The sequence below is a fragment of the Somniosus microcephalus genome, chromosome 1, assembly GCF_052327205.1.
Source record: "Somniosus microcephalus isolate GS21.2 chromosome 1, FLI_Smic_1.0, whole genome shotgun sequence".
Lineage (NCBI taxonomy): Eukaryota > Metazoa > Chordata > Chondrichthyes > Squaliformes > Somniosidae > Somniosus > Somniosus microcephalus.
The window spans coordinates 120371457-120393107 of NC_140987.1; the positions used below are offsets into that span (position 1 = coordinate 120371457).

Consider the following 21651-nt stretch of genomic DNA (forward strand, 5'->3'; position numbering starts at 1 on the left):
CCTCATGTCGCCTTTGGTTCTTTTGCCTATCACCTTGAATCTATGCCCTCTGGTTCTCGACCCTTCCGCCCATGGGAACAGTTTCTCTCTGTCCAGACCACTCATGATTTTGAACACCTCTATCAAATCTCCTCTCAACCTTATCTGCTCTAAGGAGAACAACCCCAGCTTCTCTAGTCTATCCACGTAACTGAAGTCCCTCATCCCTGGAATCATTCTCTTAAATCTTTTCTGCACCCTCTCTAAGGCCTTCACATCCTTCCTAAAGTGTGGTGCCCAGAATTGAACACAATACTCCAGTTGAGACCGAACCAGTGTTTTATAAAGGTTCATCATAACTTCCTTGCTTTTGTACTCTATGCCTTTTTTTTTTTTTTTAAATGCAGCCTAGTATCTCGTATGCTTTTTTAACTGCTGTCTCAACATGCCTTGCCACCTTCAACGATTTGTGCATATATAGCCCCAGGTCCCACCTCCTTTAGGACTGTACCCTTTGGTTTATATTGCCTCCCCTTGTTCTTCTTACCAAAATGTATCACTTCGCACTGTCCCTTTTATTCCATGGGCTTCAACTTTGCTGGCAAGCCTATTATCAAATGCCTTTTGTAAGTCCATATACACGTCAACTGCATTGCTCTCATCAACCCTCTCGGTTACCTCATCAAAAAGCTCGATCAATGTGTTAAACATGATTTGCCTTTACCAAATTTGTGCTGGCTTTACTTAATTAATCCACACTTGTCCAAGTGACTGTTAACTTTGTCCCTGATTATCATCTGCAAAAGCTTCCCCACTACTGAGGTTAAACTGACTGGCCTGTAGTTGCTGGGTGTATCTTTACACCCTTTTTTGAACAAGGGTGTAACATTTGCAATTCTCCAGTCCTCTGGCACCACCCCTGTATCTAAGGAGGGTTGGAATATTATGGCCAGTACCTTCGTGATTTCCCCTTTAACGTCCCTCAGCATCCTAGGATGCATCCCATCCGGTCCTGGTGACTTATCAACTTTAAGTTCAGACAACCTTTCTAGTACCTCCTCTATCAATTCTTATCTCATCCAGTATCTCCACTACCTCCTCTTTTACTATGACTTTGGCAGCATCTTCTTCCTTGGTGAAGACAGATGCAAAGTACTCATTTAGTACCTCAGCCATGCCCTCTGCCTCCATGCGTAGGTCTCCTTTTTGGGCCCTAATCGGCCACACCCCATCTCTTACTACCCATTTATTATTTATATACCTATAGAAGACTTTTGAATTCCCTTTTATGTTAGATGCCAATCTATTCTCGGACCCTTTTTTTGCCTCTCATTTTCTTTTTCACTACCCCTCTGAACTTTCCAAATTCAGCCTGATTCTCACTTGCATTTTCTACCTTACATCTGTCATACGCGCTCTTTTTCTGCTTCATCTTACACTCTATCAATTTCGGCATCCAGGGAGCTCTGGCTTTAGTTGCCCTACCTTTCCCCCTCATTGGAATGTACCTCGACTGTAACCAAACCAACTCCTCTTCAAAGGCGGCCCATCGTTCGATTACAGTTTCGCCTGCCAATCTTTGATTCCAATTTATCCGGGCCAGACCTGTTCTCAACCCTCTGAAATTTGTCTTCCTCCAGTGAAGTATTTTTACTCTAGATTGCTCCCTGTCCTTTTCCACAGCTAATCTAAACCTTATGATACTATGATCACTGTTCGCCATGACATCATATTCCCATGTGGGATTAGAATAGACAGGGCTTGATGGCTGGCGCGGACACGATGGGCCTCTTTCTGTGCTGTATAACTCTGACTCTATAGGGTCGATTTTCCTGAAGCTGTCGGGAAGAAGGCGGGACTACAACTTTCAGGTTTTAGACCCGCCTACTTCGACGTCCGGCCAATCCGCGCGATTTTCCCTTGATTGACCTTGTTGAGCCCGCCCAGCGGGCTCAGCAGGCCATTTAAGGGCCACCCGGCAACAGGTGACGTTACAGACTGCAATTTCATCTGTCAAGAGTTCTCAGTCTGACCCCACCAATACCTTACTATTTCTTAATCTAGTGCGATCAGTCTCTCCCCATCCTTTATGCACTTTGTTTCTCCTTTCTAATGCTACATCCTGGTGCCCATCCCCCAAAGAGCAAGTTAATGTTTCAGTTGTATACGCTTCATGAGAACTGAAAGGCTAACTTATCTTCTCAGTTTGCAAATGCTGGCTTGATCTGCTGTGTGTTTCCAGCATGTTTTGTTTTTATTATTTAAATTGACTTATTTGATTAACAGCAATACAATTTTTAAACCATTTGCAAATGTTTGCTTGCCATTGGCAAGAGCACCTATTTTAGTGTATCTTATTCAAGACAATTTCCAAAGTGACATGCAAACACTAAATCTTTCAAGTTGATCATGGAAATACCTACCTTTGATATGAATTCCTGCATTTCTACAAAGACTTATTAATTCATTAAATGCTTTATAAACAGTGCCCCATGTATCCGTTGTGTCGCTCTGCAATCCATTTTCATCTTTCTGGGTTCACAATATTGTACTTATACAAGTTACGCACCACATATAGTCAACACATTGGGGTAGATTTTTGTCTTCACTATTTTACTATTAATAAAAGTGTATTTTCATTTATGATGGCAAACCATTTTCCATTCTAAAATATTTTTCTAATACTGCAGGTTTTAGTTTATTTAATTTCAAAAAGATACAATTTTTTTTCTATTAAGAAATCCCCAATACAAATTGATGGCATCCACTTTGTGTGGTATATGTTGCCAATGCTGGAGATTTCCACTTGAATTCAACCTTGGCATTTGTCGGATGATTTTTATAGTAACAATTAAAGTATGTACATAAGAACATAAGAAGTAGGAGCAGGAGTAGGCCATACGGCCCCTTGGGCCTGCTCCGCCATTCAATAGGATCATGGCTGATCCGAATCTAGACTCACGTCCACTTCCCTGCCCTCTCCCCGTAACCCCTAATTCCTTTATCTGCTAGGAAACTGCCCATCTCCATTTTAAATTTATTTAATGTTGCAGCTTCCACAACTCTCTGGGGTAGCAAATTCCATAGATTTACTACCCTCTGAGTGAAGAAGTTTCTCCTCATCTCAGTTTTGAAAGGGCAGCCCCTTATTCTTAGATTATGCCCCCTAGTTCTAGTCTCACCCATCAGTGGAAACATCCTCACCGCATCCACCCGATCAAGCCCCCTCACAATCTTATATGTTTCGATAAGATCGCCTCTCATTCTTCTGAACTCCAATGAGTAGAGTCCCAACCTACTCAACCTTTCCTCATACGTCAACCCCCTCATCTTTGGAATCAACCGAGTGAACCTTCTTCTGAACCCCCTCGAGAGCAAGTATATCTTTTCTTAAATATGGAAACCAAAACTGCACGCAGTATTCCAGGTGTGGCCTCACCAATACCCTGTATAACTGCAGCAAGACTTCCCTGTTTTTATACTCCATCCCCCTTGCAATAAAAGCCAAGATTCCATTGGCCTTCCTGATCACCTGCTGCACCTGCATACTAACTTTTTGTGTTTCATGCACCAGGACCCCCAGATCCCTTTGTACTGTAGCACTTTGCAGTTTCTCTCCATTTAGATAATAACTTGTTCTTCGTTCCAAAATTTCTCTCCAGTCTCCTCTTTCCTGAATTACTGGGCGCTATGCAAATATAATGTAGGTGTGAGGATACACATGACCAATTTTACTTACTAGAGTCCTGTTCTAAAAAAATAAAGACCCAAAAACTGACCCTAGTAAAATATCCCTCCTCAATTTACCTTCCTTCTGTTTTGAAGGCATTGACTCATGCTGGAGTATTGTTTAGTCGGGCCCGTTAACCCTCAGTGGTCATTCTTCACTGATGAGCCCAGACAGCCATTGCCAATTACATACATATTGTCTTGCAGGGTCGTCAGGCAGCAATCAGCAATAGGAACACCTGCTAACTTTTCACCTTTATCAGCCAGGGATAAAAAGGCCAATTTTAAAGGGCCCATCACCATTCCAATGGAGGTCAGCTAACTCAGTACTGAAAGGGATTGCATGCAAGAACTTCCTGATCTCTGTGGCTCAGTATTACCGAATCATTATGGAGGCCCAGGTAAAATGTTTATCTAGAAAAATGCTAAAATAAGCAGCAGGATGGCTTAACTGCTTGAGATGGATCAATAGCTTGGAACATATTATATATATATCTGAATATTAAAATTAGCTAGTGTGCAATGTGTAAACCTAAAAAAAAAAAACTTTTTTGGGGGTTTACGCGTTAAAGTCGTTCTTGGAATCTGGACAACACCAGCTATCAGGAGAACAGGAGAAATTATAAGCAGAGTAAGAACCAAGAAAAGCCATTCAACAGGAAATATTTGTTTAACAGGCAATGCTGGGACTGGAATTCTCAACTTTCCAGTTTATCTAGTCAGCGATCACTTGGGCCACGGCTTGTCTTTAAGAAGTCATGATTTAAAAAACAAACATACATTCAGGAGTAACAGTAATATTTCCTAAGTGAAGAACATATTAGGAAGCTACATTTACTAGTCAATGATATTATTTCACCTTATTTTTATAGAAATTTATTTTTACTTGTCTTTAGTCCACTGTTTGAATATTGGTTTAATTCTGCACTATTGGTGAGTAATCAACAAGCATTTTTTTTTTTTTTTTTTACAACAATTAAAATAAAAAACACTTCATAAAGCAATAGGCTGGGAACAGAACATTAGAAATTCAAAGCAGTGTGACCAGGGCTGTGCACTTGTGCTCACCATTTCAGGAAAAATGTGATTGCAGTAGAGAGGGTGCAGAGGAGATTTACGAGACTGTTGCCAGGACTGGAGAATTTTAACTACGGAGGAAAGACTGGAGAGGCTGGGTTGTTTTCTTTGGAACAGAGGAGGCTGAGGGGAGACTTAATTGAGGTGTATAAAATTATGAGGGGCCGAGATACAGTAGATAGGAAGGACCTATTTCCCCTAGCAGAGGGGTCAATAACCAGGGGGCATATATTTCAAGAAATTGTTAGAAGGATTAGAGGGGAGTTGAGGAGATCTTTTTTCACCCAGAGGGTGGTGGAGATCTGGAACTCACTGCCTGAAAGGGTGATAGAACCCTCATCACATTTAAAAAGTCCTTGGATATGCACTTGAAGTGCCATAACCTACTAGGCTATGGACCAAGAGCTGGACAGTGGGATGAAGCTGGATAGCTCTTTTTCAGCCAGCACAGACACGATTGGTCGAATGGCCTCCTCCTGTTCCGTAAATTTCTATGATTCTATTTCCTATGCAGAGTTCCCAAACTATTCAACCTTGTTGCCTTTGGAAAGCCAAATGGTTGCTTGTGATGGATGTTGGGGGGTGGATTCAAATTTTGTTGGTAGCTTTGTGGAATTACTCTACAACAATATTATGAAGACGCATTTGTTTGAATGAAAATTGATCTGTTAAATAGCTTTAACAGTAGCAATCCAGTATAAACTAGACATCCACAGCAATCAGCTGTCATTATGAATTTTTCTTTGTACTTGATGTTAATATATCAGACAGCCTACAGCATTTTTGCACAATTTTGATTACCGTGATAACATGAAATTACCTACAATAACCATAATTACGCTACAGGAACACAAATATATTTGTTATGCAAGTGTACAAGGTGATGAAATTCTATGTAGCATATACAGTACTAGAATATAGTGAATTTGGCTTTTTTATCATCTTACAGACTCTGTTCACTATTAAATCATTGGCCTAACTTCTGCAGTTTTTTTGCCAAATACAACACTTAAGACATTAAATTGTGAAAATTAACACAATTGGAATCTGCTATTCCGGAAGCTGGGGAGGAACTAATTCTTAAGGCATTAACAAAACATACCAAAGGATGCAGAAGTTACCTTGTTAGCCTGGTTTATGTCATAATTGGCAAGAGATCCAAGGAGGTGCTGTAGACCAGGAACATTATCATCATTGATGGCATGAATAATTGCTTTCATTACAAAGGAATCCTCTTCATCCTTAGCACAAGGAGAAAAAATAAACTAATCACTTTTGGAAGCCAAACAAAAATTATTGTTCAAAGACTACTGAACATATGGGGGAGGAAGAAAGTACTTACACTATTTTCAAAAATAGCATAATTTATACATAGATAAGCTTCTCTGCCAATTATTCTAAATCCTACGGAAATTCCGTTTTTATTTTAATTTTAAAAACAGTGCATTTTAATTAATGATGACAGAACTGTCCAGCTTTAGCATTTGAGGTTTTTTTTTTTTTAATTCGACATGGGCGTCGCTGGCAAGGCCAGCATTTATTGCCCATCCCCAATTGCCCTCGAGAAGGTGGTCATGAGCCATCTTCTTGAAGTGCTGCAGTCAGTGTGGTGAAAGTACTCCCACTGTGCTATTCGGGAGGATGTTCCAGGATTTTGACCCAGCGATGACTAAGGACCAGCGATATATTCCCAAGTCAGGATGGTGTGTGACTTGGAGGGGAACTTGCAGGTGATGGTGTTCCCATGCGCCTGCTGCCCTAGTCCTTCAGGTCTCGGCCAGCTTGTTCAGTAGTGATGCTACTGAGACACACTCGTTGATGGACAGAGTCCCTCACCCAGAGTACACTGCTGCCCTCAGTGCTTCTTCCAAGTGGTGTTTAACAGGGAAGAGTATGGATTCATCAGCTGAGGGAGGGAGGGTGATAATCAGCAGGCGGTTTCCTTGCTGATGCAGTGAAACTTCAGGGGTCCGGAGTCAATGTTGAGGACTCACAGGGCCACTCTCTCCCGAATGGATACCACTGTGCTGCCACCTCTGGTGGGTCTGCCCTGCTGGTGGGCAGGACATACCCAGGGATGGTGATGGAGAAGTCTGGCATGTTGGCTGAAAGGTATGATTCTGTGAGTAGGACTATGGTATGGGACAGGTAGATTGCTGAGGACGTTAGTTAAGTCCCCTCAAGTCCCCAGATGTTAGCGAGGAGGACTTTGCAGGGTCGACTTTTGTCGTGTACGAATCCGATGCCTAAGTTGTTGCCGGGTGGTCCGTCGGTTTTATTCTTATTATACTCTGTCGTAGTGGTTTGGTAGGGCATTTCAGACAAGAGTCAACCACATCCTTGGCAGGGGGATGGGATACAGAGGGGAGCTGAAATAGGGGGTGATGTGCTGCCAATTATAGAGAATAAAACAAGTCAGCTTGGTAGACAGGGCAAATATATAAGGGCAAGGCTGGATGGCATCTATTTTAATGCAAGGAGTCTTGCAAATAAGGTGGATGAACTGAAGGTGTTGATAAACACATGGGAGTATGATATTGTTGCTATCACGGAGACATGGTTGAGGGAGGGGCAAGGCTGGCAGCTCAATATTCCGGGGTACAGAATCTTCAGGCGAGACAGAGGGGGAGGTAAAAGAGGAGGGGGTGTCGCAATATTAATTAAGGAGTCAATTACTGCAGTAAGGAGGGATGATATATTAGCAGGGTCCTCTAATGAGGCCATATGGGTGGAGCTTAAAAACAAAAAGGGGGCAAGCACTTTGCTGGGAGTGTACTATAGGCCTCCAAACAGTCAGGGGGAGATAGAGGAACAGATATGTAGGCAAATCTCAGAGAAATGTGCAAATAATAGGGTAATAATAATGGGGGATTTCAACTTCCCCAATATTAACTGGGATAGTCAGAGTGTGAAAGGCTCAGAGGGTGTAGAATTCTTAAAGTGCATCCAGGAGAGCTTTTTGAGCCAGCATGTAGAAAGTCCTACAAGAGAGGGGGCGGTACTGGACCTAATTCTAGGGAATGTGGCCGGCCAAGTGGAAAAAGTGCTAGTAGGTGAGCACTTTGGTGATAGTGACCATAATATGGTAAGATTTAAGGTGGTCATGGAAAAGGACAGGGATGGGCCGGAAATAAAGGTTCTAAATTGGGGGAAGGCCAATTTTAATAGGATAAGGCAGGATCTGGCCAAAATGGACTGGGATCAGCTACTTGTAGGAAAATTCGCATCGGAGCAATGGGAGGCTTTCAGAAGGGAGATTGAGATCATACAATGGCAACATGTTCCCGTAAAGGTCAAGAGTGGTTCCAAAAACCACAGGGAACCTTGGATGTCTGGGGATATACGAGAATGGATTAGGAAAAAAAGGAGGGCTTTTGGTAGATACAAAAGGCTAAAGACGGAGGAAGCCCTAGAGGAGTACAAAAAGTGCAGGGGGATACTTAAAAAAATTAGGAGATCAAGGAGGGGCCATGAAATAACACTGGCGAGCAAAATAAAGGAAAATCCGAAGATGTTTTATAAGTATATTAAGGGTAAGAGGATAACTAGGGAAAAAATAGGGCCCATTAGGGACAAAAGTGGCAATGTGTGTGTGGAGCCGGAAGATGTAGGTGGGGTTCTAAATGAATTTTTTGCATCTGTTTTCACTATGGAGAAGGACGATGTAGACATAGAAATAGGGCGGGGGGACTGTGATATGCTCGAACATATTAACATCGAGAGGGAGGAGGTATTGGCAGTTTTAGCTGGCCTAAAAATGGATAAATCCCCAGGCCCGGATGAAATGTATCCCAGGCTGCTGTGCGAGGCAAAGGAAGAGATTGCGGGGGCTCGAACACATATATTCAGGACCTCTCTGGCCACAGGGGATGTGCCAGAGGACTGGAGAACCGCTAATGTAGTACCATTATTCAAGAAGGGTAGTAGGGAAAAACCGGGGAACTACAGGCCAGTGAGCCTAACATCAGTGGTAGGAAAATTATTGGAAAAAATTCTGAGGGACAAAATTTGTCTCCACTTGGAGAGGCAAGGATTAATCAGGGATAGTCAACATGGCTTTGTCAAGGGAAGATCATGTCTGACTAATTTGATTGAATTTTTTGAGGGGGTGACTAGGTGTGTGGATGAGGGTAACGCAGTGGATGTGGTATACATGGATTTCAGTAAGGCCTTCGATAAAAGTCCCGCACAGGAGACTGGTCAAGAAGGTAAGAGCCCATGGAATCCAGGGTGCCTTGGCACATTGGATACAAAACTAGCTTAGTGGAAGAAGGCAGAGGGTGATGGTCGAAGGTTGTTTTTGTGACTGGAAGCCTGTGGCCAGTGGGGTACCACAGGGATCGGTGCTGGGTCCCTTGCTGTTTGTGGTCTACATTAATGACTTGGATATGAATGTAAAAGGTATGATCAGTAAGTTCGCGGATGATACAAAAATTGGTAGGGTGGTAAATAGCAAGGAGGGTAGCCTCAGGCTGCAGGACGATATAGATGGGTTGGTCAGATGGGCGGAACAGTGGCAAATGGAATTTAACCCAGAAAAGTGCGAGGTGATGCACTTTGGGGGGGACTAACAAGGCAAGGGAATACACAATGAATGGAAAGACCCTAGGCAAGACGGAGGGTCAGAGGGATCTGGGTGTGCAAGTACACAGATCCCTGAAGGCAGCGGAACAGGTGGATAAGGTGGTAAAAAAGGCATATGGGATACTTGCCTTCATTAGCCGAGGCATTGAATATAAGAGCAAGGAGGTTATGATGGAGCTGTATAAAACACTGGTTAGGCCACAGCTGGAATACTGTGTGCAGTTCTGGTCGCCACACTACAGGAAGGATGTGATCGCGTTGGAGAGGGTGCAGAGGAGGTTCACCAGGATGCTACCAGGGCTGGAGCGCTTCAGCTATGAAGAGAGACTGGGCAGATTGGGTTTGTTTTCCTTGGAGCAGAGGAGGCTGAGGGGGGACATGATTGAGGTGTACAAAATTATGAGGGGCATAGATAGGATGGATGCTGAGGAGCTTTTTCCCTTAGTAGAGGGGTCAATATCTAGGGGGCATAGATTCAAGGTAAAGGGCGGGAGGTTTAGGGGGGATTTGAGAAAGAACTTTTTCACCCAGAGGGTGGTTGGAGTCTGGAACTCACTGCCTGAAAGGGTTGTGGAGGCAGAAACCCTCACAACATTTAAGAAGCATTTGGATGAGCACTTGAAATGCCATAGCATACAAGGCTACGGGCCAAATGCTGGAATATGGGATTAGATTAGACAGGGCTTGATGGCCGGTGCGGACACGATGGGCCGAAGGGCCTCTATCCGTGCTGTATTACTCTATGACTCTATGACATCCGAGTCACATTTAGGCCAGACCGGGTAAGGCCGGCAGATTTCCTGATGGGTTTTTACGACAATCCGGTAGTTTCACGGAACTGAAAGTAGCTTTTTATTCCAGATTTATTTAATTAACTGAATTTAAATTCCCCAGCTGCCGTGGTGGAATTTGAGCTCATGTCTCCGGATCATTAGTCCATGTCTCTGGATAACTAGTCCAGTAACATAACCACTATGCTACTGTTCTCGGCACACAAAGTCAAAGTTCAAGAGCTCCACAGATTGATCAGCAAGTTAATCCAGTGAGCAGTTAAACCACAGACTATGGTTTAATCCCAGTCTGTGCTGAACCAACTGATGTCAGCCAGAGCAGCAGTTAGGGTACAAATTTGGCCTAGGAACATCAACTTGCATTTAACATAGAAAAAAGTCTCAAGGTGCTTCACAGGAGTATAATCAGACAAAAAAAATTCAACACTGAGCTGTAATGTCATCACTGAAAATTGCCTGCTGAATAATGGAAGATGAACAGCACCCCTGGAGTCAATACCACAGCAGGAATCCTCCTCTTAGGAGAGAGAAAATTGGTACCCAAAAAAATTAAAAAGTCAATCTTGTTATTTCTTTTAAAGTTTTTTTCCATCCCTTTTCATTTGAAGGCACAGACTCGGGCTGTACCTTACCAAAGTGAACCATGAGTGAGCCAGGAAGTAACAGCAAGCTATTTTATTGTCGGGGAGGGAGTAATAATAGCCAAGCCCGAGCCAGTCCACAGCCAGCATGTATTTATACAAACACACACAACTCTTCTAATTCCTCACCATCACAAAAGGAAACAAAGTCCTCAGCTACTGAATGGATTTTTGTCCAGGTACTTACCAAAGTGTCCTCACTCCTAGCAACACTCATGTTGCTTCGAGAAAGGAATGATCTTGATAGCCGTTGGCACAGCGATATTAACCGTACTGATTGCTAAAGAAAACACATTTTAACAAATTAACTTGCAACTAAGTGTAAACTGAACAGAGAGAACTTTCAGCTTACAAAACATTTAATAGTTTGTAATCACCTAGCAATGCTACACAGAATGAATTCTAAATAGATGGAATGTTTTCGACAGGTTTTATATTTACTTGCCTAACCTTGCTCATAGGGAATAAAAAAAACTAAATTCATTCAAATAGGAAAGAAAGTGAAAGCTATAATTCATTCTTTAAGGATCTAGCCACCAGTATCCCTTAAAAATGAGGGACAGTTTTTCTTATGTGGACAAACACAAATATATCTGTATATAAAAACATTTTTGTTGACATCTTTGCAGGAATTGGCTGAGACAGGCAGCTAAGCTTAGTGGAAAGGAGAAACTGGTCATTAAACTAAGGTTCTTCAGCAATTTAATTATTTGATCTGGATGATGGATCAGTAATTCCTTAAAACTGTGTTCTTAATTAAATTTTCAACACTGTCAGTTTAAACAAAATTTAAAAAAAGAAAAACGTAAGCATTTGATTTTCAGTAGTAGAATTGATGATAATTCTCCCTTAGTGCATTAAATATAACTTAAAAAGGGTCATAAAAATGGGAGATTTAAGGTTTTTTTTATTTGTTTATGGGATTAGGGCGTTGCTGGCGATGCCAGCATTTATTGCCCATCCCTAGTTGCCCTTGTCCTTCTAGGTGGAAGAGTTCGCGGGCTTGGGAGGTGCTGCCGAAGAAGCCTTGGCGAGTTGCTCCAGTGCATCTTGTAGATGGTACATACTGCAGCCATGGTATGCCGGTGGTGGACGGAGTGAATGTTTAAGGTGGTGGATGGGGTGCCAATCAAGCGGGCTGTTTTGTCCTGGATGGTGTCGAGCTTCGAGTGTTATTGGAGCTGCACTCATCCAGGCAAGTGGAGAGTATTCTATCACACTCCTTACTTGTGCCTTGTAGATGGTGCAAAGGCTTTGGGGAGTCAGGAAGCGAGACACTCGCCACAGAATACCCAGCCTCTGACCTGCTCTTGTTGTCACAGTATGTGTGTGGCTGGTCCAGTTAAGTTTCTGGTTAATGGTGAACCCCAGGATGTTGATAGTGGGGGATTCGGCGATGGTAATGCCATTGAATGTCAAGGGGAGGTGGTTAGACTCTCGCTTGTTGGAGATGGTCATTGCCTGGTACTTCTGTGGTGCAAATGTTACCTTTCACTTATCAGCCCAAGCCTGAACATCATCCAGGTCTTGTTGCATGCAGGCATGGACTGTTTCATTATCTGTGGAGTTGCGAATGGCACTGAACACTGTGCAGTCATCAGCAAACATCCCCATTTCTGACCTTATGTTGGAGGGAAGGTCATTGATGAAGCAACTGAAGATGGTTGGGGCTAGGACACTGCCCTGAAGAACTCCTGCATCGATGTCCTGGGGCTGTGATGATTGACCTTCATCCACCACAACCATCTTCCTTTGTGCTAGGTATCACTCCAGCCAGTGGAGCGTTTTCCCCCCAATTCCCATTGACTTCAGTTTTACTAGTGCTCCTTGATGCCACACTTGGTCAAATGCTGCCTTGATGTCAAAGGCAGTCACACTCTCACCTCACCTCTGGAATTCAGCTCCTTTGTCCATGTTTGGACCAAGGCTGTAATGAGGTCGGGAGCCGAGTGGTCTTGGCGGAACCCAAACTGGGCATCAGTGAGCAGGTTATTGGTGAGTAAGTGCCGCTTGATAGCACTGTCGATGACACCTTCCATCACTTTGCTGATGATTGAGAATAGACTGATGGGGCGGTAATTGGCCAGGTTGGATTTGTCCTGCTTTTTTTGGACAGGACATACCTGGGCAGTTTTCCACATTGTCGGATAGATGCCAGTGTTATAACTGTACTGGAACAGATTGGCTATAGGCGCAGCTAGTTCTGGAGCACAAGTCTTGTAAAATAAAAACTAATTCCAAATAATCTATAAGAGCATCAAAAACTAAAAAGATAATGTAGTTGGTTAACAGTCTTTCTACCATTGTGACGCTAGTTTTTAAATCAGCTCAGATTGATTGGATGACAAAAAACATTCTCTCTATACTTATATGGGTTTTATGTTAATCACAACTCATACCAGTTCCTAGTGAGCACAGCCTGTAGTTGAAGAGTGCCTATTACTCAGCAGGTATATGCATTGAATTGGTAATCAGTCAGAAACTCAACAGTTGCTTGGCAGGATGCAATACAGGCGTCTGAGGTTGGACTCGAGATAAATTGTTGGGGCAGAGTTCAGCAAGTACTGACTTATACTTGACCCATGTTATAACTAATCAGAGTGGTCGACAGAGCAAGTAATAAAATGGAAAAAAGTATCCATTCTCCAATGAAATCCTTCCCCGAGATGAAAGTAATATGGTAACAATTTTCGGGCAGAAGTCATTGGTCCATCTAACCTGCCAATCAAACTTTACACATGAATACTGTGATGCATTTCTACACCTTATAATTGAATCCTATTTGTTGACCAGGACTTGTCTACTCGCTATTTAAACTCCATCATAGTTTCTTGTCACACTAGCCTTACTGGCAGTCAGCTCCACATGTTTATTAGCCTCTTGCTGAAAAGATTTTGCCTGAACATCCAATTTTCTTTTGTTGTCCTTAATTTGAAACTATGATTTTGAATTTAACGGAGAGCAGAAAAGGTTATCCTAATCCACATTCTCCAAGCCCTTCAATGTTAAATATTTCTATCAAATTATCCCATAGTCTTACAATAGCAAAATACTGCGGATGCTGGAAATCTGAAATAACAACAGAAAATGCTGGAAACACTCAGCAGGCCAGGCAGCATCCGTGGAGAAAGAAAGAGAGTTAATGTTTCAGGTCTGTGACCCTTCGTCAGAACTGGAAAAAGTTAGAGATGTAACAGGTTTACTAAGCAGGTGCATAGGCAGGGAAAGGGGGGAGGGGAGGAGAGATTAAATATTACAAATGGGGATGGCAGAATCATCAACAGCTGCAATGTGGAAAAAATAGGGGCTGGGGTTATAGTCTGAAATTGTTGAACTCGATGTTGAGTCCAGAAGGCTGTAAAGTGCCTAATCGAAAGATGAGGTGCTGTTCCTCGAGCTTACGTTGAGCTTCATTGTAACAGTAGAAGAGGCCGAGGACAGAGTGGGAATGGAACGGAGAATTAAAGTGACAAGCGACCAGAAGCTCGGGGTCACCCATACGGACTGAACGGAGATGTTCCGCAAAGTGGTCACCCAATCTGCGTTTGGTCTCCCCAATGTAGAGGAGACCGCATCATGAGCAGCGAATACAGTATACTTAATTGCAAGTACAACAAGTAAATCGCTGTTTCACCTGGAAGGGGTGTTTGGGGTCCTGGACAGTGGAAAGGGAGGAGGTAAAAGGGCAGGTTTTGCATCTCCTGCGCTTGCACAGGAAGGTGCCATGGGGAGGGGAGGGGCTGATTGAAGAGTGGACCAGGGTGTTGCAGAGGGAGCGGTCCCTTCGAAATGCTGAAAGCGGAGGGGAGGGGAAGATGTGTCTGGTGATGGGATCACGCTGGAGGTGGCGGAGGATGATCCGTTGAATGTGGAGGCTGGTGGGGTGAAAGGTGAGGACAAGGAGAACCCTGTTGTGGTTCTGGGAGGGAGAAGGGGTGAGAGCAGAAGTGCGGGAAATAGAACGGACATGGTCGAGGGCCATGCCAACCACGGTAGAGGGGAATCCTCGGTTGAGGAAAAAGACACACACATCGGAAGCACTAGTATGAAAGGTGGCATCGTCAGAACAGATGTGGCGGAGACGGAGAAACTGGGAGAATGGAATAGAGTCCTTACAGGAATCGGGGTGGGAGGAAGTGTAGTCCAGGTAGCTGTGGGAGTCAGTGGGCTTGTAGTGGATCCCTCATACTTCTCCTTTCAAGATAATAAAAGTCCAAGGCCTAGAAATTCGGTGGGCTGCGCCACCAGTTAGCGCCTAAAGAGTGCACTTCGTGGGTTTAGCGCCACTGGCCACGCCTCCCGCAAAATTTAGTGGGGCGCTAATGGCGGCATTAGCCTGGAGCGCTGCGCCGCCACCGATGAAGTCGTCGGTGTGCGTAGCGCCCCGCTACCGCCCCGATCGCGATATTTGGTCGCACTCCCCGCTGTAACGCCGGTCGCAATTTGCGACCAGTTCAGGGGGCCTACCTGCAGCGGTAGTGGCGCTAATTAAAGGTGAGGTGCGGGGCGGCCATTTTTTTTGCTGGCCGCCTGCCAGCACCTCCTCGCGCCGCTGTCCCCGGCCTCCTGAGCACCCGCCCCCGGCAGTGCCGGCTGTGTCCCAAGAGCCCGGCACTTCTCGGTGCCGGGCTCTTTTGCCGGCACTTGCGATCTCTGATCGCGCTGGTGCAGGCCCCTCCCCTTTAAGAAGGGGAGGAAGGCCTGCAGTACCGCAGCGCGCCGTGCCGCAGCGTAGCGCTGTGGCACATTGCGCTGCGATATTCAGTTGCAGCGCCCCAAGAGGGATGCGGGGCGCCTCGAGCAGCGCCCTGCTTCTGTTTGGGGCGCTGAAACTGAGTATCGGGCTGGCGCAAGCGGCTCCATCTGGAGCGGTAAATCTGGCGCCCAGGCGAGCTTGGCGCCCCAAATGGGGCACCACCAAATTTCTAGGCCCAAGTACCTAGCCTCTCCTCAAGCCTCTATCTCCAAAGGGAAAACATTACAACCATGACTATACTTCAAAACAACTTCATTGTCTATGAAGCGCTCTGGGATATCCAAAGGATGTGAAAGGCACTATATAGAAACAAGTTCTTTCTCTTACAAAAAAAGTGTACAAATATTCAATATTGTCTGGTCCTTTATTTTAAAACAAACTTTTGAAACAACTTCTCCTTCTGCCCCCATCAAGTTTTAAGTGTTTTCTTTAATCATACTTTGTACTTATCCCTTCCTGACACTAAAATAATGGACACAAAGGCCTGATCCAGATTCCTTTGTCAATTCATTTCCAAACTCTGAAGCCCACAAACCTCTAACTGAATAGTGATCTAATGTAGTTAAGCAAGTAAATATTGCATGTCAGTTACAAATCCACGTACCTTCCATTTCCTGCGGGCTGCAAATTTTTTGAATTTTTCCATATTTACAGCGGACGCTTTTCTGCTGAGAGCCTGCTGACTGTCCTTTGGCTGAAATGTCACAAGAATAAAGTTAGTAAATACATCCTAGCTTTTATGTGTTGGAAATAAATACATGTGTAAGTAAGTAATGTAATTCTGGCACTGCACTGGCATACACCTGGGCAATGTTCCCTGCACGGCCCCTTTAACGGGCTGTGCGGCCCATTCAAAATTTCACGCACGCGCGGTTTTTCTATTTAAAAGTCGGCTCACCAGCTGTGCAGGACATTGAGCGCTGCGCAGCTGAAAGGGAACATTGCACCTGGGTAGAAATCTTTCCCCAATCAGAACAGCAAAGCTGTGGGGACGGTCGACAGCTGTACAATCACCATCAATGCCATTTCTCGGTTGAACCAGCACAAGGCACAGGAAGGAACACACAAGTTTTCCCTCCTTCCCGTAGCTCACCAAGCTCAGGCTGGGAAAAGAGCTAAATTTCTAAACGTCAGTCAAGACATATTTAGCTCAGGAGCTTATTGTTCCAGCATGTGACTGCCAGACTTCCCTGGATAAACAGAACTGATCCAAGCAAAACAATACCAAAATACAATTCGATTATTCAGCAAGCCTTGTCTAATAGTACCATTTCTTTACAAATTATCTGCATGTATACTTAAATTTTAAGTTTCTGTTGCTAATGTGATTTTGCTTTGACCCATTATCTAACTGAAACATGAAACAGATGCTGTTCAATTAATATTTTTATTTTTTTATTAAGGAGGGCATCGTTTTCAATGAAACAAAAAAACTGGCTGACACTCGGATGCAACTCACGTTGCAGTGCCTCAAAATTAAGTTTTTAAATAAAAGCAGTATGACGTCGAAAGTTTCTCAATTAGAAATGTACCATTATATTTGGTTAATTAGCTTCCCAGCTTTCTCATTCAAGTGTGACTGAATGCAATATTGTGGATGGATGAACATGGGCTAGGGGGTAATTCTTAATCCATGGTAAAAGTGTAATCTTCTACATTTTGTTTGGGGCAGTAATTCTACTGCAGTTCTAAAAAAAAAAATACAACTCAAGTTCTCTTGGGGAAAGAATTAATTTCAAATTTCAAATGACAGATTTTGCTTTGGAGAATTACATTAGTTTTATGTAGAAAACACAGATGAATGGATTCTGTCAGTGTTTTTCTTTAAATTTAGGTGCCACTATTGATTCAAGAAAATGGGACTTAAACAGGGTTATGCATTTTTCTCCATTTGATTCTATATGTTGAAGTCTTAAATACATATAGAAAAGCACACCTTGATCCATGGATGCTGTAAACTATCTTGAATAGTCATTCTTTTCCTGTTAAAGACACAATACAAAAGTAAAATATAGAATCGTTAAAAACACTGCCGCAATCAAATGCAAAACAGAATCCTACCACCTACAGTAGCATCTTAACCTATTGTTTTTCCAGGCTGCCATGGGGCTTCCTTTACTTTGTTATTGACTTATCTTCAAATGCATCATTAAGTATTTCATGGTGCATAAAAATGGTCTGAAAATAGGACACAAGTCAATAGGATTTAATTATTGTGTGCAGGATGGTGGTTAAGTATAGAAACCATCTATTCTTTCTACTAAAGGCGAAAACAGAAAAACATCTAAACAACAAAAATATAATGACTAGTCATGATGGATTTCAAAAGGGAACGTCTTGCTTGACCAACCTCACTGAATTCTTTGAAGAGGTAACAGAGTACAGAAGGATAATGCAGTAGATGTAATATATCTAGATTTTCAAAAGGCCTGATAAGGTACCACATAATAGACTAATAATGTCAGAGCACGTGGAGTAGAACAAGTAGCAGAATGGATAGCTAGCTGGCTTCAAGGGTAAAGGGTAGCTATTCAGAGTGGCAGAAGGTGGGAAGTGGGGTCCCACAAGGATCAGTGCTGGGACCACAGTTGTTCACAGTTTATATTAACGATTTAGACTTTGGAATCAAAAACACAATTTCTAAATTTGCGAATGAGACCAAATTGGGAGGAACAGTCAACACTGAGGAGGACTGCAATAAATTACAAGACATTAATAAACTTGCAGAATGGGTATATAATTGACAAATTAATTTCAACATAGGTGTGAGGTATTAAATTTTGTTAAGAAAAAATAAGGAGTTCACATATTATGTGGAAAATAAGAATCTAAATGGGATAGAGGAGCAAAGGGATCAGGGAGTACAAATACACAAATCACAAAGTTGCACGCAGGTCAAGAACGTAATAACAAATGCAAATCAAGCACTAGGGTTTATTTCTAGAGGGATAGAATTGAATAGTAGAGAAGTTATGCTAAACTTGTATCGAATCTTGGTTAGACCACACTTGGAGTACTGTGTACAGTTTTCGTCGCCATATTATAAAAAGGATAGAGGCACTGGAGAGGGTGCAGAGAAGATTTACAAGGATGATACTTGAAATGCAAGGGTATACCTATCAGGAAAGGATGAACAAGCTGGGCTCTTGTCTCGTGAGAAGGTGAGGGGTGACCTAATAGAGGTCTTTAAAATTATGAAAGGTTTTGATAGAGTGGATACAGAGGGAATGTTTCCACTTGTGGGGAAGAGCAAAACTAGAGACCATCAAAATAAGATAGTCACCAAGAAATCAAATAGGGAATTCAGAAGAAACTTATTTACCCAGAGTGGTGAGAATGTGGAACTCTATCATAAGGAGTAGTTGAGGTGAATAGTATATTTGCATTTAAGGGGAAGCGAAGTAAACATATCAGGGAGAAGGGAATAGAGGGTTACGCTGCGAGTTAGATAAGGAAGGATGGAGGAGGCTTGCGTGGAGCATAAACGCCGGCATGGACTGGTTGGGGTGAATGGCTGGTTTCTGTGTTGTATATTCTGCTACTCTATGTAATTCTTCCCTTCACCCATCTTTAATTTTCTTTCTTTCTGTAGCCAGGAGGGTGGAGGTTGGAAACATAGATTTCCATGATTGTAAACTTATAACTTGGCAGAGCAATAGCCTGAATGCAATACGTCACCTCCAAGGTTCGCCATCCTGTAATCTGGCTGTGGAATCACCATATTTCTTGGTTATGCTGCCTCATGAGTACAAATAAGCAAGCCAGAGCAGCCGGAGTTTCTCAGGCTGTACCTCGCAATCTCTGACTAAGTTGAGCTCAGTGGCTCCTTGAACCACGACAAAGATTTCAGTTTAGCAAAATAAACACATACATGGAAGTTATGTGTAGTATGTTTTATTTTAAAAACATTATAGTGCATCATACTTATTCTAAATACTGTAAAACAGAATGTACAGACTGCACTTCGCAGATGTGAATGTAGAGTTAGAGATGTGAATTACATAATTTTAATCAAAATGGCAGTTGTAAAATATGGTGCAGTTTATACATGGGGGCGGAACAGTCCTTTATTCAGTAATTTTTACAAGAAAGTCAGCACTGAGTACAAAGTGGTCAATATGACTTTTTTTGCTAAAATTAGCAAGCAGTAGAATTTTATCCCCTGATGTCCAAGTATCAACTATCATTTCCTCACTGATACAATGCTGGGTGCCCAAAAAATAGCTCATCATCTTGTCAATATTACCCATTTACTACATTAAGCAAGTTTGGGGGAAAAAAATCAATTAAATATTGATAAGAAAATTTACCAGTCTTGTTCCTAATTGAAAAGCATAACTGCAAACACTGTATATCTGGCACAAGTAAGATTATTACAGCAATTAGTATTTAAAGAAAATACTAATTCACTCACCCCAAATTATCTGTCCTCTTCTTCTGAAGGCAGCAAGTACTCATGATTTAGGGCAGATAATGGGGGACAAAATTATTCTTCACGTGCTAGACAGCGAGTGTCAGCAGACTTTGACCACGGGAACATTACAACTGATCTTTTTACCCAACCTGCACATAGGTCTCTGGACTGCAATCAGGAGCAGAAACCTTGACTGATGTTTCCCCTCCCAAGATTAGCATCTTTAACGTTCATTTTTTTTTTTAAGTTTAGAATGTATCTACAATTAAAGTACACTAAAGTAACTTTTTAAAAATTTTTTTTATTAAAGTGTATTGAAGACATACTTGGGATCTTTCACAAGAAGTTTCCGGATAAAGTCTTTTGCCAAGCCACTAGTATTCTTGAAAAACTCCTCATCGAATTCATAGTTCACAGCTGAAACATTGGCCAATGTTTCTTGTTTACTGTCGCCCAAGAAAGGTGATGCACCACTCAAGCTAATTAAAAGAAAATGATGGAAATGTCAGAAAATAAGTGATAATTGCTGCACACAAAACATACTTTTAAACATAAACTATACGGATAACTTTCCTTTCCTACAACTACTACAGTCAAGGTTTGAGCCCAACTACACAAGGCTTCAAAAACAGGATATCATCCTGCACCACTCTCTGTGTTGACTGAACACCACCAGTTCTGGTGGTACAATCTTAACTCTCTGCATCCCGAACAGAAATTCTACATTGTTAGCACAAGAAATATTACGGGCAGTATTTAACCCTTTATCCGCCGATGAAATTAATTTTACTCTTCTTGCATAAATAAAGCATTTTTTGGGCATTTCCTGCAAAAGGCTTTTCATAAGATCAATTCCATCTGGTCTGGTTCTTGCACTTCCACATCTATCTTAGTCATTCAAAAACATGGCACAATCTATATTGCAACATTGTTTATATTTTGCTCCATATTTACGCTGTTCCCAATGCACCACTTAAAAATCAGACTTAGATTTTTCAGTTCCTTTGAATTAGCCAAAATGAGAAATAAATGGTGCAATTATGCAATCCTGTTTAAAAATGGCAACATTGCCATTTAAACCATGCAGTTATTTGTCAGGCATTTTTTTTATATTATAGAAACACTCCAATAATACAGAAAAAATCCTCTAAGCAATGATAAAACAAGTACATTTATTTTTCCTGCTGTTTTCTCCCTTCCTGAAGGTATCGACTCCTCCTTGCTGGAGTACAGTTCCACAACAGTGGGACTTCCTGGTCCCTTGCCCAAGTAGTAATTCTTCATGTGGAGTCTAGACAGCAGGTGCTGGCAGACTGCCTAACTGTGGGAAGCACCACAGCTGACCAGACCCAACACTCACCAGATGTCCACTCTTGGGTTACTTCCAGCAAGGGTCACTGAATAAATAATCAAGAGCGAGAACCCTAGACGATTTTTCTTCGCTAACCCAGGGTGTTGAAGCAAACTGTAACATCTCCACGAACACCTTGGCCGAGATTAACACAAACCAGGGAACGGAATCTGGGACCTCCAGTCTGTACAGCTCAGCTACTCACAGCCTTAACCATCTGATCACTCAAAGGGAAATGTATAGTACAATATATTTTATACTTTGTCATTTTTTTATAGTCACCTGAAAAAGGATTAACTTCCTGCATAACATGAATTGTATTTTTACAT

General features: G+C 42.5%; 1 protein-coding gene across 7 annotated transcripts in view; it reads right to left on the reverse strand.

Annotated features, from left to right (window-relative positions):
• Positions 1-21651, reverse strand: part of dapk1 (death-associated protein kinase 1) — a 252251-nt gene that overhangs the window by 91037 nt on the left and 139563 nt on the right. For all 7 annotated transcript variants that reach the window (XM_085985055.1, XM_085985078.1, XM_085985086.1 and 4 more), the window contains exons 8-12: positions 20298-20450; positions 17494-17539; positions 16162-16251; positions 10989-11081; positions 5907-6026 (exon numbers count right to left, since the gene is read on the reverse strand). In XM_085985055.1, the coding sequence (XP_085841181.1) occupies positions 5907-6026; positions 10989-11081; positions 16162-16251; positions 17494-17539; positions 20298-20450 (502 nt within the window). The remainder of the gene's footprint in view (positions 1-5906; positions 6027-10988; positions 11082-16161; positions 16252-17493; positions 17540-20297; positions 20451-21651) is intronic.